This window comes from Haliotis asinina, chromosome 11 (genome assembly GCF_037392515.1).
Source record: "Haliotis asinina isolate JCU_RB_2024 chromosome 11, JCU_Hal_asi_v2, whole genome shotgun sequence".
Taxonomy (NCBI): Eukaryota; Metazoa; Mollusca; class Gastropoda; order Lepetellida; family Haliotidae; genus Haliotis; species Haliotis asinina.
Window position 1 is genome coordinate 49,226,960 of NC_090290.1, and position 14,313 is coordinate 49,241,272.

General features: G+C 39.6%; 1 protein-coding gene across 4 annotated transcripts in view; it reads left to right on the forward strand.

The window, feature by feature from the left end:
- The window catches only part of LOC137256564 (ATP-dependent translocase ABCB1-like), a 57,240-nt gene that overhangs the window by 24,727 nt on the left and 18,200 nt on the right, over nucleotides 1–14,313 (forward strand). For all 4 annotated transcript variants that reach the window (XM_067794425.1, XM_067794423.1, XM_067794424.1 and 1 more), the window contains 14 exons: nucleotides 156–280; nucleotides 735–958; nucleotides 3,125–3,243; nucleotides 4,017–4,188; nucleotides 4,504–4,675; nucleotides 5,806–5,930; nucleotides 6,599–6,776; nucleotides 7,081–7,194; nucleotides 8,360–8,470; nucleotides 9,701–9,826; nucleotides 11,083–11,286; nucleotides 12,171–12,341; nucleotides 12,925–13,086; nucleotides 14,049–14,060. In XM_067794425.1, the coding sequence (XP_067650526.1) occupies nucleotides 156–280; nucleotides 735–958; nucleotides 3,125–3,243; nucleotides 4,017–4,188; nucleotides 4,504–4,675; nucleotides 5,806–5,930; nucleotides 6,599–6,776; nucleotides 7,081–7,194; nucleotides 8,360–8,470; nucleotides 9,701–9,826; nucleotides 11,083–11,286; nucleotides 12,171–12,341; nucleotides 12,925–13,086; nucleotides 14,049–14,060 (2,015 nt within the window). The remainder of the gene's footprint in view (nucleotides 1–155; nucleotides 281–734; nucleotides 959–3,124; nucleotides 3,244–4,016; nucleotides 4,189–4,503; nucleotides 4,676–5,805; nucleotides 5,931–6,598; nucleotides 6,777–7,080; nucleotides 7,195–8,359; nucleotides 8,471–9,700; nucleotides 9,827–11,082; nucleotides 11,287–12,170; nucleotides 12,342–12,924; nucleotides 13,087–14,048; nucleotides 14,061–14,313) is intronic.

The following is a 14,313-nucleotide window of genomic DNA, read 5'->3' on the forward strand; positions in this document are numbered from 1 at the left end:
ACTCCATATTGTGCATCCATTTTCATATACCTGTGAGATTGGGTCTCCCATGTCAGGTAAATGGTATTGTTACTGAAAGAAACCTCAGGTTCCCAGGTTGTCGCCATTGTTTTGTTTGTTACATTAGTTCTCTTTTACTCCTTTCCTTGATCCAGCATCCGAAATGAAGAATGGGAAAGTTGCCGAGGGCGCACGGAAGGACAGCGGAGACAGCAGTAAGCTGATTGATGGGAAGGAAGAAAACCCTGATGCTGGGAAGCAAGTTGGAGTCTTTGAAGTCGTGAGTTTTGCTTCTGGAGTTTCTGGGTTTGGGGGTTACCTGGATAGGGTACTGGCTGTGTACAGGTGCTGTTGCATGGCCCTGTCCAAAGTTATTAGTTCAGTACACTCGATAATGTACATGCTGTGTACAGCTGCTGTTGCATGGCCCTGTCCAAAGTTATTAGTTCAGTATACTCGATAATGTACATGCTGTGTACTGCTACTGTTGAGAGGCCCTGTCCAGTGTTATTAGTACAGTACACTGGATAATGTACAATCTGTGTATAGCTGCTGTTGAGTGTATCTGCCCAAACTAAGTAGTACAGTATGCTTGATAATGTACAAGCTGTGTACAGCTGCTTTTGAGAGTATCTGCCCAAACTTGATAGCATACCAACTGTTGTATAATTGGAATACTGCTTATTACTTTAAAGTAAAGATACATTTCTTCAATGCTGTGTCTTTGCTTACAGTTCAGGTTTGCTGACTGCCTTGATCGGCTGTTCATGGTCTTAGGGTCATTGGCGTCTGCCATCCATGGAGTAGCACTTCCAGCCATGATAATCATCTTCGGAGAGATGATCGACATATTTGTCAACAACGCCCAGATATCCAACAAAGTGGATTTGATAAAAGACTTCCTCGATTCTGTGAACCTCACAGCGGCTATTGTGATAGCGGACCCCACAATATTACAGTAAGGGCTGTATTTCATATGACCTCTAGTGAGAGTTGCAACAGTTGAATGCAGTGTTTGCCCATGACATGAAAATTTAGGAGACATCATGACTTTCTGACGTCATGAGAGGGAGTCGTGGACATGTTTTGGGGAGTCAACTTCAGTATGGAACAGTCATCAAAACATCAACTGTGATTGTTGAATGACAATAAAAAGACAGGTCAGGTATTAAATCAGCTCTGAGCTGTTAACTGGCAAATAGTAACTTGAGTAGTTTTAAACAACAGCAAATTACAAGTTAACGATGCAAGCTTTTAAATTCACTGTGAATTCTGGATAATTTGTGCGTCAAATACACAGGTTTTCTGCATCAGGGCAAACACTGAGTGACCTCTTATGTTTTGTTCTAATCAAGTTGGTTATGAGCTGTGGTCACCATATGATGCATATCAGCTATATTGTCATCCAAACAATTTCCATAAACTGTTTTTGATCTGGTTTAAAATAAGTTTTTATTATTTAATGAGACATCACAGTGTCAAGAATTTTTTTGTTCTGTTTTCCATGAAAACACAAGCATTTAAGAAGCCATGTATAAGTGACAAAAACCTGCCTCTATCTCAACTGACATGTACCAGGAATATTATCAAAATGGCCACCCTGCCATAGTAATGATGGAATATTGCTAAAAGCAGCTTAAAACCACACTCACTCACTCTAAATGATAATGTGCATTGTTATGTGGTTGATTGACATTTTAGAAAATGCTTTTTGATCAATATACAAACTTTTCTGAATTTCTTCTTCTTTTCATATTTTGATATCTTTTGGGGATCTGTTTTGGACCCATCATTAGGTAAAACAGGTAATGAGTTTTACCTGATGATGGGGTCATAGCGTGCTCCGAAACCTTGTATCAAAGGATAAAAAGAAAGTGAAATCCAGAAAAAATCGTTACGTTTAACTGTACATTGTTCTTCTTAAGGCCTTAAACTCATAAATGTGTGTTTAGTAAAACTACTTTGATCACTGTTTCCACTTTGAAGGGGTAAGAATATTTGGCATTGTCGATGACAGTTTTCTCCTTTAAACCTTTAGTTTGACTCGTTAACATACCTCAGAGCCATATTTGCCACTGTCAGCTTCCCTGGAAGTGAAGAGCCAACTGTCCATCATACAAGTGGTGTTCAGTTTTTTGAAATAATCAAATAATCTTTGTAGTGACCAAACAACCAAGCAACTGATCACATTTTTAATTATTGAACACAGGCAATGTTGGAACTACTGTTAAAATACTTGATTATGGAGCTTATCTTAGAAGTTGTCAGCGACTGAATAGTGTTCAGTTCTTAGGAAGCTCACTTCACTTCCTGAAAAGTCATGACTGAATGTTTCATGTAGACTCTGGAAACTCTATGGTCATGAGGCTGCATCTTTTTACGTTGGATGTGACGTTTGCATCTTTTTACATTGGATGTGACGTTTGCATCTGTTTACATTGGATGTGACGTTTGCAAATGCAATTCTTGCATTATCTAGCTGAAACAAATAACAACAAAGAAACATGTTACACTTATCTGCAATAACAACTGAACAGGAAGATCTGAAAAATGACACAAACCAATTTTGGGTGTATTGATTGCTTATGTAATGAACCACTCATCAATTTTGACATTTTACCGAATTTCCAACATTAGTTCCTACCTGCTGACCAGTGAAGATCCGGGATACAATTTGTCTTCAGTAATCCATGCTTGTCAAGAGAGGCGACTAACAGGATTAGCTGGTCAGTCTCACTGACTTGTTGACATGTCATTGTATCCCAATTTCATAGACCAATGCTCATGCTGTTGATCTCTAACTTTTCTGGTCCAGACTCGATGATTTACAAATTGCCTCCATATGTCTGGCATACTGCTGAGAGTGGCGTTAAACAACAAACCAACCAACCAACACTAATTCATACCTCTACTGGTGCTTCATGCCTCTACTAGTGCTTCATGCCTCTACTGGTGCCTTGCGGTAGCCTTGTGGTTAAAGAGTTCTCTCATCACGCCAGAGTTTGATCCCCCACTTGGATACAATGCATGAGGCCCATTTGTGTTGTTCCCCTCTGATATTGTTGGAATATTGCTTAAAATGGCAGAAAGCCGATGCTCACTCACTCACTCATACCTGTTTCAGGAGTAAATGTGACGAGTTGGCAACATACTATGCCAACAATCTGACCTGTACCTCCCTTCAGGGTGACTTGAGCTCTGTGTTTATGGACAAGATGGAGGAATATTCTCTCTACTATGTCTGTGAGTAGTTCAGCTCTAACCGACTTAAAAGAATGTATGTGACTGATACTAGTTGTTTATTGACCTTCTTTAATGCTAATTTAGGGAAGAAGGGGTAGCCTAGTGCTTAAAGTGTTCACTTGTCAAGCTGAAGGTCCGGGTTCTATTCTCCACATAGGCACCATGTGTAAAGCCCATTTCTTGGGCCCCCTGCATTTATGTTGCTGAAAGTGGTATAAAATTCAACTCAGTCACTTGAGGGCAGTAATCTGTCCCATGTTTGTAGCAAATGTCAATGTAAACTTCTCAGGTTGACCTGAAAAACAGTTCATTCTGTAATGTAAAATTTAAGTTTAGCTCTTTCGAGGTGAATTATTATTCATATATTGTCACTCATTGTAGGATCTGTGTTAGAATTGATTTTCAGTAACCCATGCTTGTTGTAATAGGCAACTAACCCGATTAAGTGGTCAGGGTCGCTGGTTTGGTTGATTCATGTCATAATATTCCAGTTAAATGGTACCATGCTGATGCAGTTGATCACTGGATTATCTGGTCCTGACTCAATTATTTACAGACTGCCGTCAGCTGGAATATTGCTGAGTGCTGTGTAAAGCTAAACTCACTCACACACTTAATGATCTAAATGGCAGCTGTCAGTCTGAAATTGTCTTTAATTCAGGACTTCAACACTTGTGAGTTGTCATCTTAAATGGAAAAATGCCTCAATCTGGCTCAAATATTATGGCTCTTGTATAAGATGAACATGTATTTCTATAATGCTATTTCTTTAGATATTGCTCTGGGAGTCATGGTGTTGGGCTACGGCCAAGTTGCATTCTGGATGAGTGCCGCTGAAAGACAGTCACATCGGATTAGACTGGCATTCATCAAGAACATCCTGCGTCAAGACATCAGCTGGTATGATGTGAATGAAGTTGGAGAACTGAACACCCGATTGTCAGAGTGAGTCTTATTTTCATGTGGATATTCCAATAGATGGTAGGGAGGTTGGGTAGCCAAGTGATATAAGTGTTCACTTGTCAACTGAAGGTTCTGGTTCGATTCCCCATATGAGTACAATGTGTGAAGCCCATTTCTGGTGTCCTGTCATGATATTGCTGGAATATTGCTAAAAGTGGTGTAAAACCATCCTCCCTCCTTCAGTCTATGAGTGAAGACTTGATTATTTACAGGTTGTCGGAATATTATAGGTGAGTGAACATTGGAAAACAAACAACATGATGTTATATGTTGTTGAAGTTTGGTATATCTTTTCAGTGACATCAACAAGATCCATGACGGTATAGGTGACAAAGTGGGTAACTTCCTGCAATGGTTCTCATGCTGTCTCGCAGGGTTCATCATTGGTTTCTACTATGGGTGGAAACTCACTCTGGTAATCCTTGCCATCAGCCCTGCCCTCGTCGTCTCTGCAGCACTGATGAGCAGGGTGAGTGGATGGAAGTGATTTGACCCTTTTACGCACCAGTGAATGCTATTTCTCTCATATTCTAGGGGTAGTGAGGTAGGTTAGAGGTTATTGTACTTGCTCATTGCCCCGAAGACCCGGGTTTGATACCCCACATGGGTACAGCCCATTTCTGGTGCTCCCCATTGTGATATTGATGGAGAGTTGCTAAGAGAGGCATAAAACTAAAACTCACTCACTGACATTTGGAACTGTTTCCACATTTGATGCGATGTGTCAGGTGGTGGAGTACCTTAATTATTAAGGCACCTGCTTGTCACATCAAAGACATGGGTTACATTCCTACAAGGGTACAATGTGTAAAACCCATGTTTGGCGTACGCCACCATGATAGTGATGGAAGGTTGCTAAAAGCAGCATAAAACTCTCTCATTCACTGACATTTGGCACTGTGTCCACATGTGCTAAGCTTTGTCAGGCCGTTGGATAGCCAGTGGGTTAAAGCGTTTGACCAGGGTTCGATCCTCCAAGTGTGGTTTAGTCAAAACAAACTTAATGCGATGGATCCATTTTAGCTGATGCAGTTTGATATGTTGAATCACCCTTTCTCAGGTTTTCATACAATAAACCGTGAATTGGAAGTAAAGCTTCGAAGCTGTTATACCATACTCCATTTGAACAGTGTTCGAAGTAAAGTTAGACTGTGTGGGAGAGTGGAGGGTCAGTGGTTCAGTTCAACGAACTGACTCACAGGATAATGGATGGACAGACAGTTGGACAGACAGTATTTAGATGGAAAATGAAAGGACATGCACACTGACTGACAAATGGACTCAAAGTCAAAGGAGTTTATCTATAACAAGGCCAAGGGTCCATATATGAGATATACCATATATGTAGTTGACAAGAGTATGCAGGTGAAGTCTAGGGTGTTTCTAAATACATGTTTCTTTTTATATATGCATGGTGAATATAATACTGACCACATTTGATTATATTCTCCTGAGATGTACATAAGAGACTTACAAATTTATGGATAGAAGGGAATTTCAGATGGAAAAACACAAAGACAGAAATATGGTAGCATCTCATTGTATAAGCACAATAAAATTAACATGAACTCCAGCACACTCCCTTGTTTTGTGATGCAGCTGATGGCATCCATGACCAGCAAGGAGCTGGCAGCATATGCAAAGGCAGGAGCCATAGCAGAGGAGGTTCTCGGTGCCATCAGGACAGTCGTCGCATTCGGTGGGGAGGAGAAAGAATGTATCCGGTAAGTTAGTCATTGGGTAATCCGTCAGCCATTGGGAAATCTGTCAATCATTAGGTAATTTGTCAATCATTAGGAAATCTGTCAATCATTAGGTAATTTGTCAATCATTAGGTAGTCCGTCAATCATTGGGAAATCCATCAACCATTAGTTTATCCGTCAGTCATTGGGAAATCAGTCAACCATTAAGTAATTCGTCAATCATTGGGAAATCGGTCAATCATTAGGCAGTCTGTCAATCATTGGGAATCCATCAATCATAAGCTGATCTGTCAATCATTAGTAATCTATCTATCAATCACGAGGAAATCAGTCAACCATTAGGTAATCTATCAATCATTGGGAAATCAGTCAACCATTAGGTAATCTGTCAATCATTGGGAAATCAGTTAATCATCATGTAATACGTCCATCATGACATAATCTGTCAATCATTGGGGAATCAGTCAACCATTGGGTAATCCATCAATCATTGGGAAATCAGTGAATCATTGGGTAATCTGTTAATCATTAGATAATCCATCAATCATGAACATTCAATCACAGTGTAATGAGGGAGAATCATGAACAGAAATACCAATATAATTATGTGAGAATGAAGCCAAAAGATAAACCGTGTAGTAGGACAAAGCTGATGATTATACACTGGAAATGATACTTATTTCTTCAGATATTCATCTAATCTACAAGAAGCTAAGGCATTTGGGATTCGGAAGGGCTTCACCAACGGACTGTCAATGGGTGTGGTATGGTTGGTAATGTTCTCGGCTTACGCTCTCGGGTTCTGGTACGGCACTAAGCTGGTGAGGGAAGAGCCGCAAAACTACCAGGCTGGAAAGATGATTATTGTGAGTACTACAAGACGAGGAGGGTACATGGTCATTTTATGTTCTCCAGAACACGGGTTTGTGGGGGAAGATAGTCTAGTAAATATGTAACCAGCATAATTTCATAATCATTGTTCTTCATGATAGGGTATATGATGATTATAAGTTCCTAGTGACAAGATGACATGAGATTGTTTTGATTGTAAGTTCTTGAAACCACACAGACACATGATTGTAAGTTCATAATGACAAAATTACATATGATTGTAAGTTCTTTGAGATATTGGTACAAGATGATTGTAGCAAAAAAGATGTGTTCTTGCAGGTGTTCTTTTCCGTGTTGATTGGTGCATTCTCCCTGGGAAATGCAGCACCAAGTCTACAGGCTCTAGCCACAGCACGAGGAGCAGCATACACAATCTTCAGGCTCATTGATCTGGTATGTATAATGAGTAGCATACTCAGTGTTCACACTCATTGTCATAGCGTTCTTTGTGGCAAGACATGTTTCACTTGTTTTTGTGAGATGGCCTACAGTGTTTGAATCTATTCTGGGTGGTGGGATAGCCTGGTAGTGAAAGCGTTTGCTTGTCATGCCAAAGGCTCGGGTTCAATTCCCCACAGTGTGTGACTTAGATTTCATATCTGTTCAAAAGGTAGCTATTACATTTTGCTTTGATAATAGAATACCGTTATCTTTTTTTGCTATTTATCACATTAACTGTAAATACCATGTTAATATACTCATTCATAATTTCACCATCATGATTATGTCATAAAATTCATGGTAGAATAGGCCTTCAGCAACCAATGCTTGCCGTGAAGGGGATAGCGTGCTTAGACTCGCTGACTTGGTTCACACAGGTCATTGGTCCCCAATTGTGCAGATCGATGTGCATGCTGTTGATCACTGACTTGTCTTGTCAAGACTTGATTATTTATGGAATGCTGGCTTATGACAGGAATTTTGTTGAATGTCGAGTTCAGTTTCACACAAATGATTGTACTCAAACATTAAGAAGCAGGATCCAGTAATGTGTCCTTTCACTGTCTGTCAATTATTCCCTGTTCTGGCCTTTTGCTTATCATACAAGACAAAGTATGACATAAGGAGCATGTTTCTATATCTGCCTCCATAACGAAGTTGCTCGAAATAATAACATGGTCATCAGGTTGGGCTCTTTGAAGAAGGTGCAGGAATCTGTACTGGAATGCCACACTCACCAAGAGAGAAGTTTTAATCCATAGACTTTGTTAAATAATGTATTTCCCAACATCTGAACTACTTTTTGAGTAGGCTGGTTGTTTGTCATTATTAACGATGACTCAGATGGATGTTCATGCTGATCATCGTATGCACCCAACAAGATCGGGTGGTCAGGCTAGCTGTCGACACGTCTTCAGTCCCCACTTAAGTAGATAGATGCTCATAACTGGATTGTCTGATTCAGACTCAATTATTTACAGAATGCCACCATATTGCTGTAATATTGCTGAGTGCGGCATAAAAGTAAACTTCTCTCACTCACAAACTATCAATGTTCATGCTTTAAGCCCTTGGTTTGTGCTGACTGCGCCATTAAAGAACATGTACTTCTTTTCAGGAACCAGCAATAGACAGCAGCTCCACAGCGGGGAAGAAACCAGAGTCTTTGAGTGGAACAATACGATTCAATAACGTCCATTTCAGCTATCCCTCCCGGCCAGATGTGAAGGTATGTAGCACTCATGAAGTTGGGGGTGGGGTAGCCCAGTGGTTAAAGTGTTCATTTGGCATGCCAAAGGTCTGGGTTCCATTCCCTACTTCAGTACAGTGTGTAAAGCCCTTTCTGGTGTCCACTGCTGTGATGTTGCTGGATTATTGCTGAAAGCGGCTTAAACCAGGCTCATTCTTGTAAGGGTTGATGTTTTATTCATTTTCTGTCTTGAAGTGACATTGTGTAATACAAAGCAGAACCAGTGAGTGCCTGAACAGCATGTCTTTATATCATAATTGCTTTCTTTCAAAACACACTTCCAGTGTGACATTCCAAAGACACAAATTATGTTAATGCAATGTCGAGCTTGGACAGTCCTTGGAGGGGCAAGTTTGGCAGCTTTACTCATTTGACTAGGACTTCAGTTTGCCTACAAAAGAACACATGTGATACATGTGGTCTCAATTTTGGCAAAAATTGTTCAAAATTGCCACTGTTCACCCAGCAGAAAATAGACACCCTGTTGGATGAAGTCATGTGACTATAACCCTCTAGCACCTGCGAGGCAGCTTTGGTTATCCAGGCTGATAATCAGATTCTGATTACATGGTTAGCAACTAATTAGATGGATACTAGGTGCTATGTATATGAATTGTTATTATTATTTTTATATACAAATACATTTTAGGTTTAAGAGAGTATGTTCCCAGTGTTTTGACTGACTTAATTATATATCAGACACTGTCCACTGACCAAAGTTTCACCAGTCATGATTTAAATGTGCTGGTCATATCCAATTATTTGAAATGTGAAAGCGTTGTCTGCCTTCGAGCCATTTTGACATATGCTTAGACAATTGGAAAAACTTCAGTTTTCTGTGGTTCATTAAATTCTGAGCTATATTGCGAGGTAATATTAACTGAAATGAAAATTCCAAATGACTAATTACGTTGATCAATCACAAGGTGCACGATCAACTGTCATTTTAAAGTTATTTTTAGCCAGGGTATTTCCAAATCATAACAATTTATGGTGATAATGAAAGCAGAGCCGAGACTAATTTTGTTATTTTGCTTACCTATGATTTATTAATTTGATTACATGATGATTTATCAGACACAGTGTCGGACTAGCTTTCACTTTTTACCAGCCCCCAACAAATTTTGCTGGCGATTTTCAGGTATATAGTGGAGTATGGAAACACCGGGTTCCAGGTTATTGTGATGACGATACCGTTCTCTATTCCAGATCCTGAATGGCCTCAATCTGGAGGTCCGTCAGGGTCAGACCGTGGCCCTCGTTGGAGCAAGTGGTTGTGGGAAGAGCACCACTGTCCAGCTCATCCAGAGATTCTACGACCCAGCCAGTGGATCTGTAAGTAAATACTTTAGCTGCAGTCGTCAGTGACTGAGCAGGGGTGTTTGACTACTGAAGATCCAAGTTTGAATTGATCTTCACTATGTTTCTTATAAGAAGCGTCTCACTGGATCAGGTAGTCAGGCTTGCTTGGCATTTGGCTTCTATCCTGAAGATCCAAAAAGGGCAGGGTGACAGAATTTCAAAAAGGGCACCCTATCCCAGAAAAGGGCTTTCTGTGATAAATTTCTAAGCATTATGTTATGTTTTTCATGCATGTGATTCTTAAGAGGCAGAGTTAGTTCACCTAACTTCTGCACGAAAGAGAAACTGAAAACAACCAAAGTTAATATCATTATTTATTTCACAAGAAGAACAGGGCATGAAACAATAAAGCAGGGAGCTGCGCCCTGCTAAAACTGCTCAGGATAAACACTAGCACTTTACTTTCATGACTCAGGTGAGACTAACACTTAGTCTCTGAATATATGTGACTTTTTAGAAACAAATTATTTCTTTTAAATTGAGAACTGCTTCATTCAGCTCTTTATCAATGCAAAAGGACTGACTGAAAGGAAACTTTAGTCCAGTTCAAGGACAGTGAAACAATAAGGGTTGTAAAAGTTCGGCTTGCAAATTGAACTCCCCTGGCTTAAAGCACCATAATTCAAAAGTTTTGTGACCAAGTCATAGAGGGGATCACACTTCAATTAATGTGTCACGCTGGTTCACAAGCAGGGATTGGGAAAGAGAATGTTGACAATGGGCCATTTTTAGAATTATTATCCATTTTCTGAATTTAGAATGGGCCACTGCTCTTGTATCAATAGTAAACTTTCAAATTTTAATGGTCCATTTTTCATTCTTATGTGCTAAATGGCCCATTCTGTACAAGTTTCTTCCAGTAAATATATTATTTGCTTTTCAAGCTTTGAAATGACCAATTCCATTATATCATGCTGTTTTCCTTTCCCATATTTTATCAGTTCATTATATTTCACGATAATTTCATAATTTATGACTTTTACAAAGCATGCGTGGAAAGAAGATCACCTAGAACCAAATATTCAGTATATTTTCTCTCCCTATTCCATAGATTGATCATAGCATGAATGTCAGACATCACATCTTTAATAGCAGATTTACCGGTAGTCTTGGTGCTACGATGACTTTGTGAAACTGGTCTCTGTTCAAGTAAGGGTATTTCTGTAGAGAGAAGAATATTGATAACTAGATTGTTAACCTGGTTAATTAGTTGTTTTGTTGACTTTCAGGTCATGTTGGATGGCAATGACATTAAAGATCTCAATATCCGTTGGCTGCGTGAACACATTGGCATTGTCAGCCAAGAACCTATTTTGTTCGGCACAACCATTGCTGAGAACATCCGCTATGGACATGAAGGTGTCTCGCAGAGTGAGATAGAAGCTGCTGCCAAAAATGCCAATGCTCACGACTTCATCATGGGACTTCCAGAGGTAAGTTCATGCGAAAATAATGTGAACTTATTATGTGACAAGCTACTGAATGGTATGTAAACATTTATGAAATTCCTCAGAAAATGTCTTGTGCAGCATTGTATCACAGAGATTTACTGACTTGTCTGTGTAGCTCTAGCACTCATTCCTTCATAAAATAGGTTATGCATGGTGACAGAATTGTACTTGTCTTTTTTTGTGTGTTTAATGCATCTTGAGTTTAGATATTCAATGATACTATTTAGAGTTTTGACGATACACCCATGCCACGACACGATGCGTATCATGATACTAGTAGTCCGATACATACGATACGATACGTATCACGATATTTTGTCTTTGCATACAGAAAAATAAAAGTACTGGAAAATAATGCGCTGTTATGGTATCATTTCAGGGAAGGTATTTTTCCCCCAAGGAAAATAAAACATGTCATCATGAAAGACATTTTATTAAAAATGTTTAGCATGTGTCAGTAAAGTAGTGTTTTCCCAAAAAATGGAACAGCAGGGATCAACATTGTCACAACTGGCTTTTTAGCACAGATAACAAAATAAATTTGTGAAAATTATCTCAGTCAGAGCATGTCCATGGCAATATTTTCCACGAAAATCTAAATAGAAGGGGAGACGGTGTTTTCGTAGACTGCAAAATATGTAAGTAACGTGTTGAATCGATACTCGACAATCGTATCGATGTATCGTATCGTGCAGCTCTTGATTCGCGATAACTTGCGTATCGATTAATCGTCACAACTCTAATACTATTATCAAATGTCCTGCTCTGGTACCTTTTCTGCAGTTGTCAATTTCCTGTGTTGCCGAACAGATTTCTTGGTTCATTTTGTTCCATCCAAAGATAGATAACCATATTTTTGTTTTCAGAGGTACGAAACTCTGGTTGGTGATCGAGGTGCCCAACTGAGTGGAGGTCAGAAACAGAGAGTCGCTATCGCTCGAGCTCTGGTAAGGGATCCCCGCATTCTTTTGTTGGATGAAGCAACGTCGGCCCTGGACACCGAGAGTGAATCTATTGTACAGGATGCACTGGATCATGTGAGTGATGAAACTTGCATCATCCGATTTATCCCATCCCAATAGAACTGTTGTGACTATGTGTCTACTTTCCTGTGTGTGTATCAATGTGATATTGAGCAAGAATTCGTTACCTAAGCTGGTAAAGCTAGGTGCCTAAACTATTGAGAGGTCAGACTTGCTGACTTGTTTGACCCTGTCATGGTATAGATCATAGATCGACGCTCATGTAGTTGATAACTACATTGTCTGATTCAGTCTTGATTATATACGCACTGCTACCATATAGCTGGAATGCAGTGTTAAACAGCAAACAATGTAAACATTATCAAAGCATTGTTTAGAATTATGATGAAGTTTACACAGTTTAAGAATACTGACTTCCTTAGTATGCTGTAATCGTAAAAATAAAAAATCGTGTTGGTCAGTGATTCATCGTATTGTCTGGTCCACACTGGATTATTTTCAGACTGACCAGTGCTTTGCTGTATAGCCGGAACATTGCTGAGTGCGGCATTAAGCAATAAACAAACTGTTGGTCAGTGTTATTGGAAGCACAAGTTTTTCATTGTTTGTTCTAAGTCTGTTTTCTGATTGATTTTAGGCACGAGAAGGAAGAACAACCATTGTTATCGCTCACCGTCTCTCCACTGTCAGGACAGCAGACATTATTGCTGGGTTTGAGGGTGGTGTTATCACCGAGCAGGGCACTCACGATGAACTGATGGCCAAACAGGGCATCTACTACCAACTTGTTACAAACCAGGTCAGCATTACAGATTTAGTCGTTATTAACATATTCTGAAGTAGAAAAGCTCAGCCATCTTAGTTACATGATTTCACTTACCAGAGTAACCCGTGAAGATCCGGGGTAGAAAAGGCCTTCATCAACCCATGTTTGCCATAAAAAGCGTCTATGCTTGTCGTCGGAGGCGACTAAAGGGATCATATGGTCAGGCTCGACTTGATTGACTCATGTCATCGGGTCCCAACCACGCAGATCGATGCTCATGCTGTTGACCACTGGATTGTCTGGTCCAGACTCGATTATTTACAAACCACCGCCACCATGTAGCCGGAATCTTATTGAGAGTTGCATAAAACTAAACTCACTCACTTGCCAGATTTCTGTTCCCTTATCCAGCAGGATTCTGATGCTTGTTAAATCGGTTGAGATAATGATCCTTGGTTTATCAGCATGGTACAAATGTTTGGTTTCACAACCAAAGGACAATGAATACGAGATACGAATTTGCACTAACCCCTTTCGCAAATGTTTCACAAATGTGTTCTAAGAAAACTGAATAAGTCCTCACCATTCACACTTACAGACATAAGATGGTACTTTCTGAAACTATACTGGTCATAAAAGCTAGTGGTAGAACTGAAATACTGTTGAAAGTGTGCAAAACTAACTGCTCTCATTCACCTCATTCGCTCTCCCTGGAGCAATGAGATAGCCTAGTTGTTAAACCATTCATCCATCTTGTCTAGGGATCGGGGTGGAAGTATACAAGTGTGAAGTATCTTTGTTGGTCACACCAAAGGCCTGGGTTCAATTCCCCACATTGGTACAATATGTGAAGCCCATTTCTGGTGTCCAAGCCATGCTATTGATGGAATATTGCTAAAAGCGGCGTTAAAACATACTCACTCTCTATTACATAGTTCTGTAACATGGTAGACCACTCTGCCCAACTGCTAATGTTCAACTATCTTTGTTTTCAGACCAAAGCAGATGTAAGCATTCTATATCCACAAATACATGTTTGTTGTATATGCTACGAGTGAACAATGGTTACAGAACACAGCAAGAGGTTTAGTCCTATTATGTTTGATAGTCTGTAGGGCTGGCTAAATTGATCGATAATCAGTATTATCATGGATAGTAAAGTTAGTAGAGATCATTGATATTAAAATTATTGATAGTATTGTACATGAACTTTTGTGATGGAAATAATTTTAGTTTTCCCTAATAAGACTAGTCATGGTC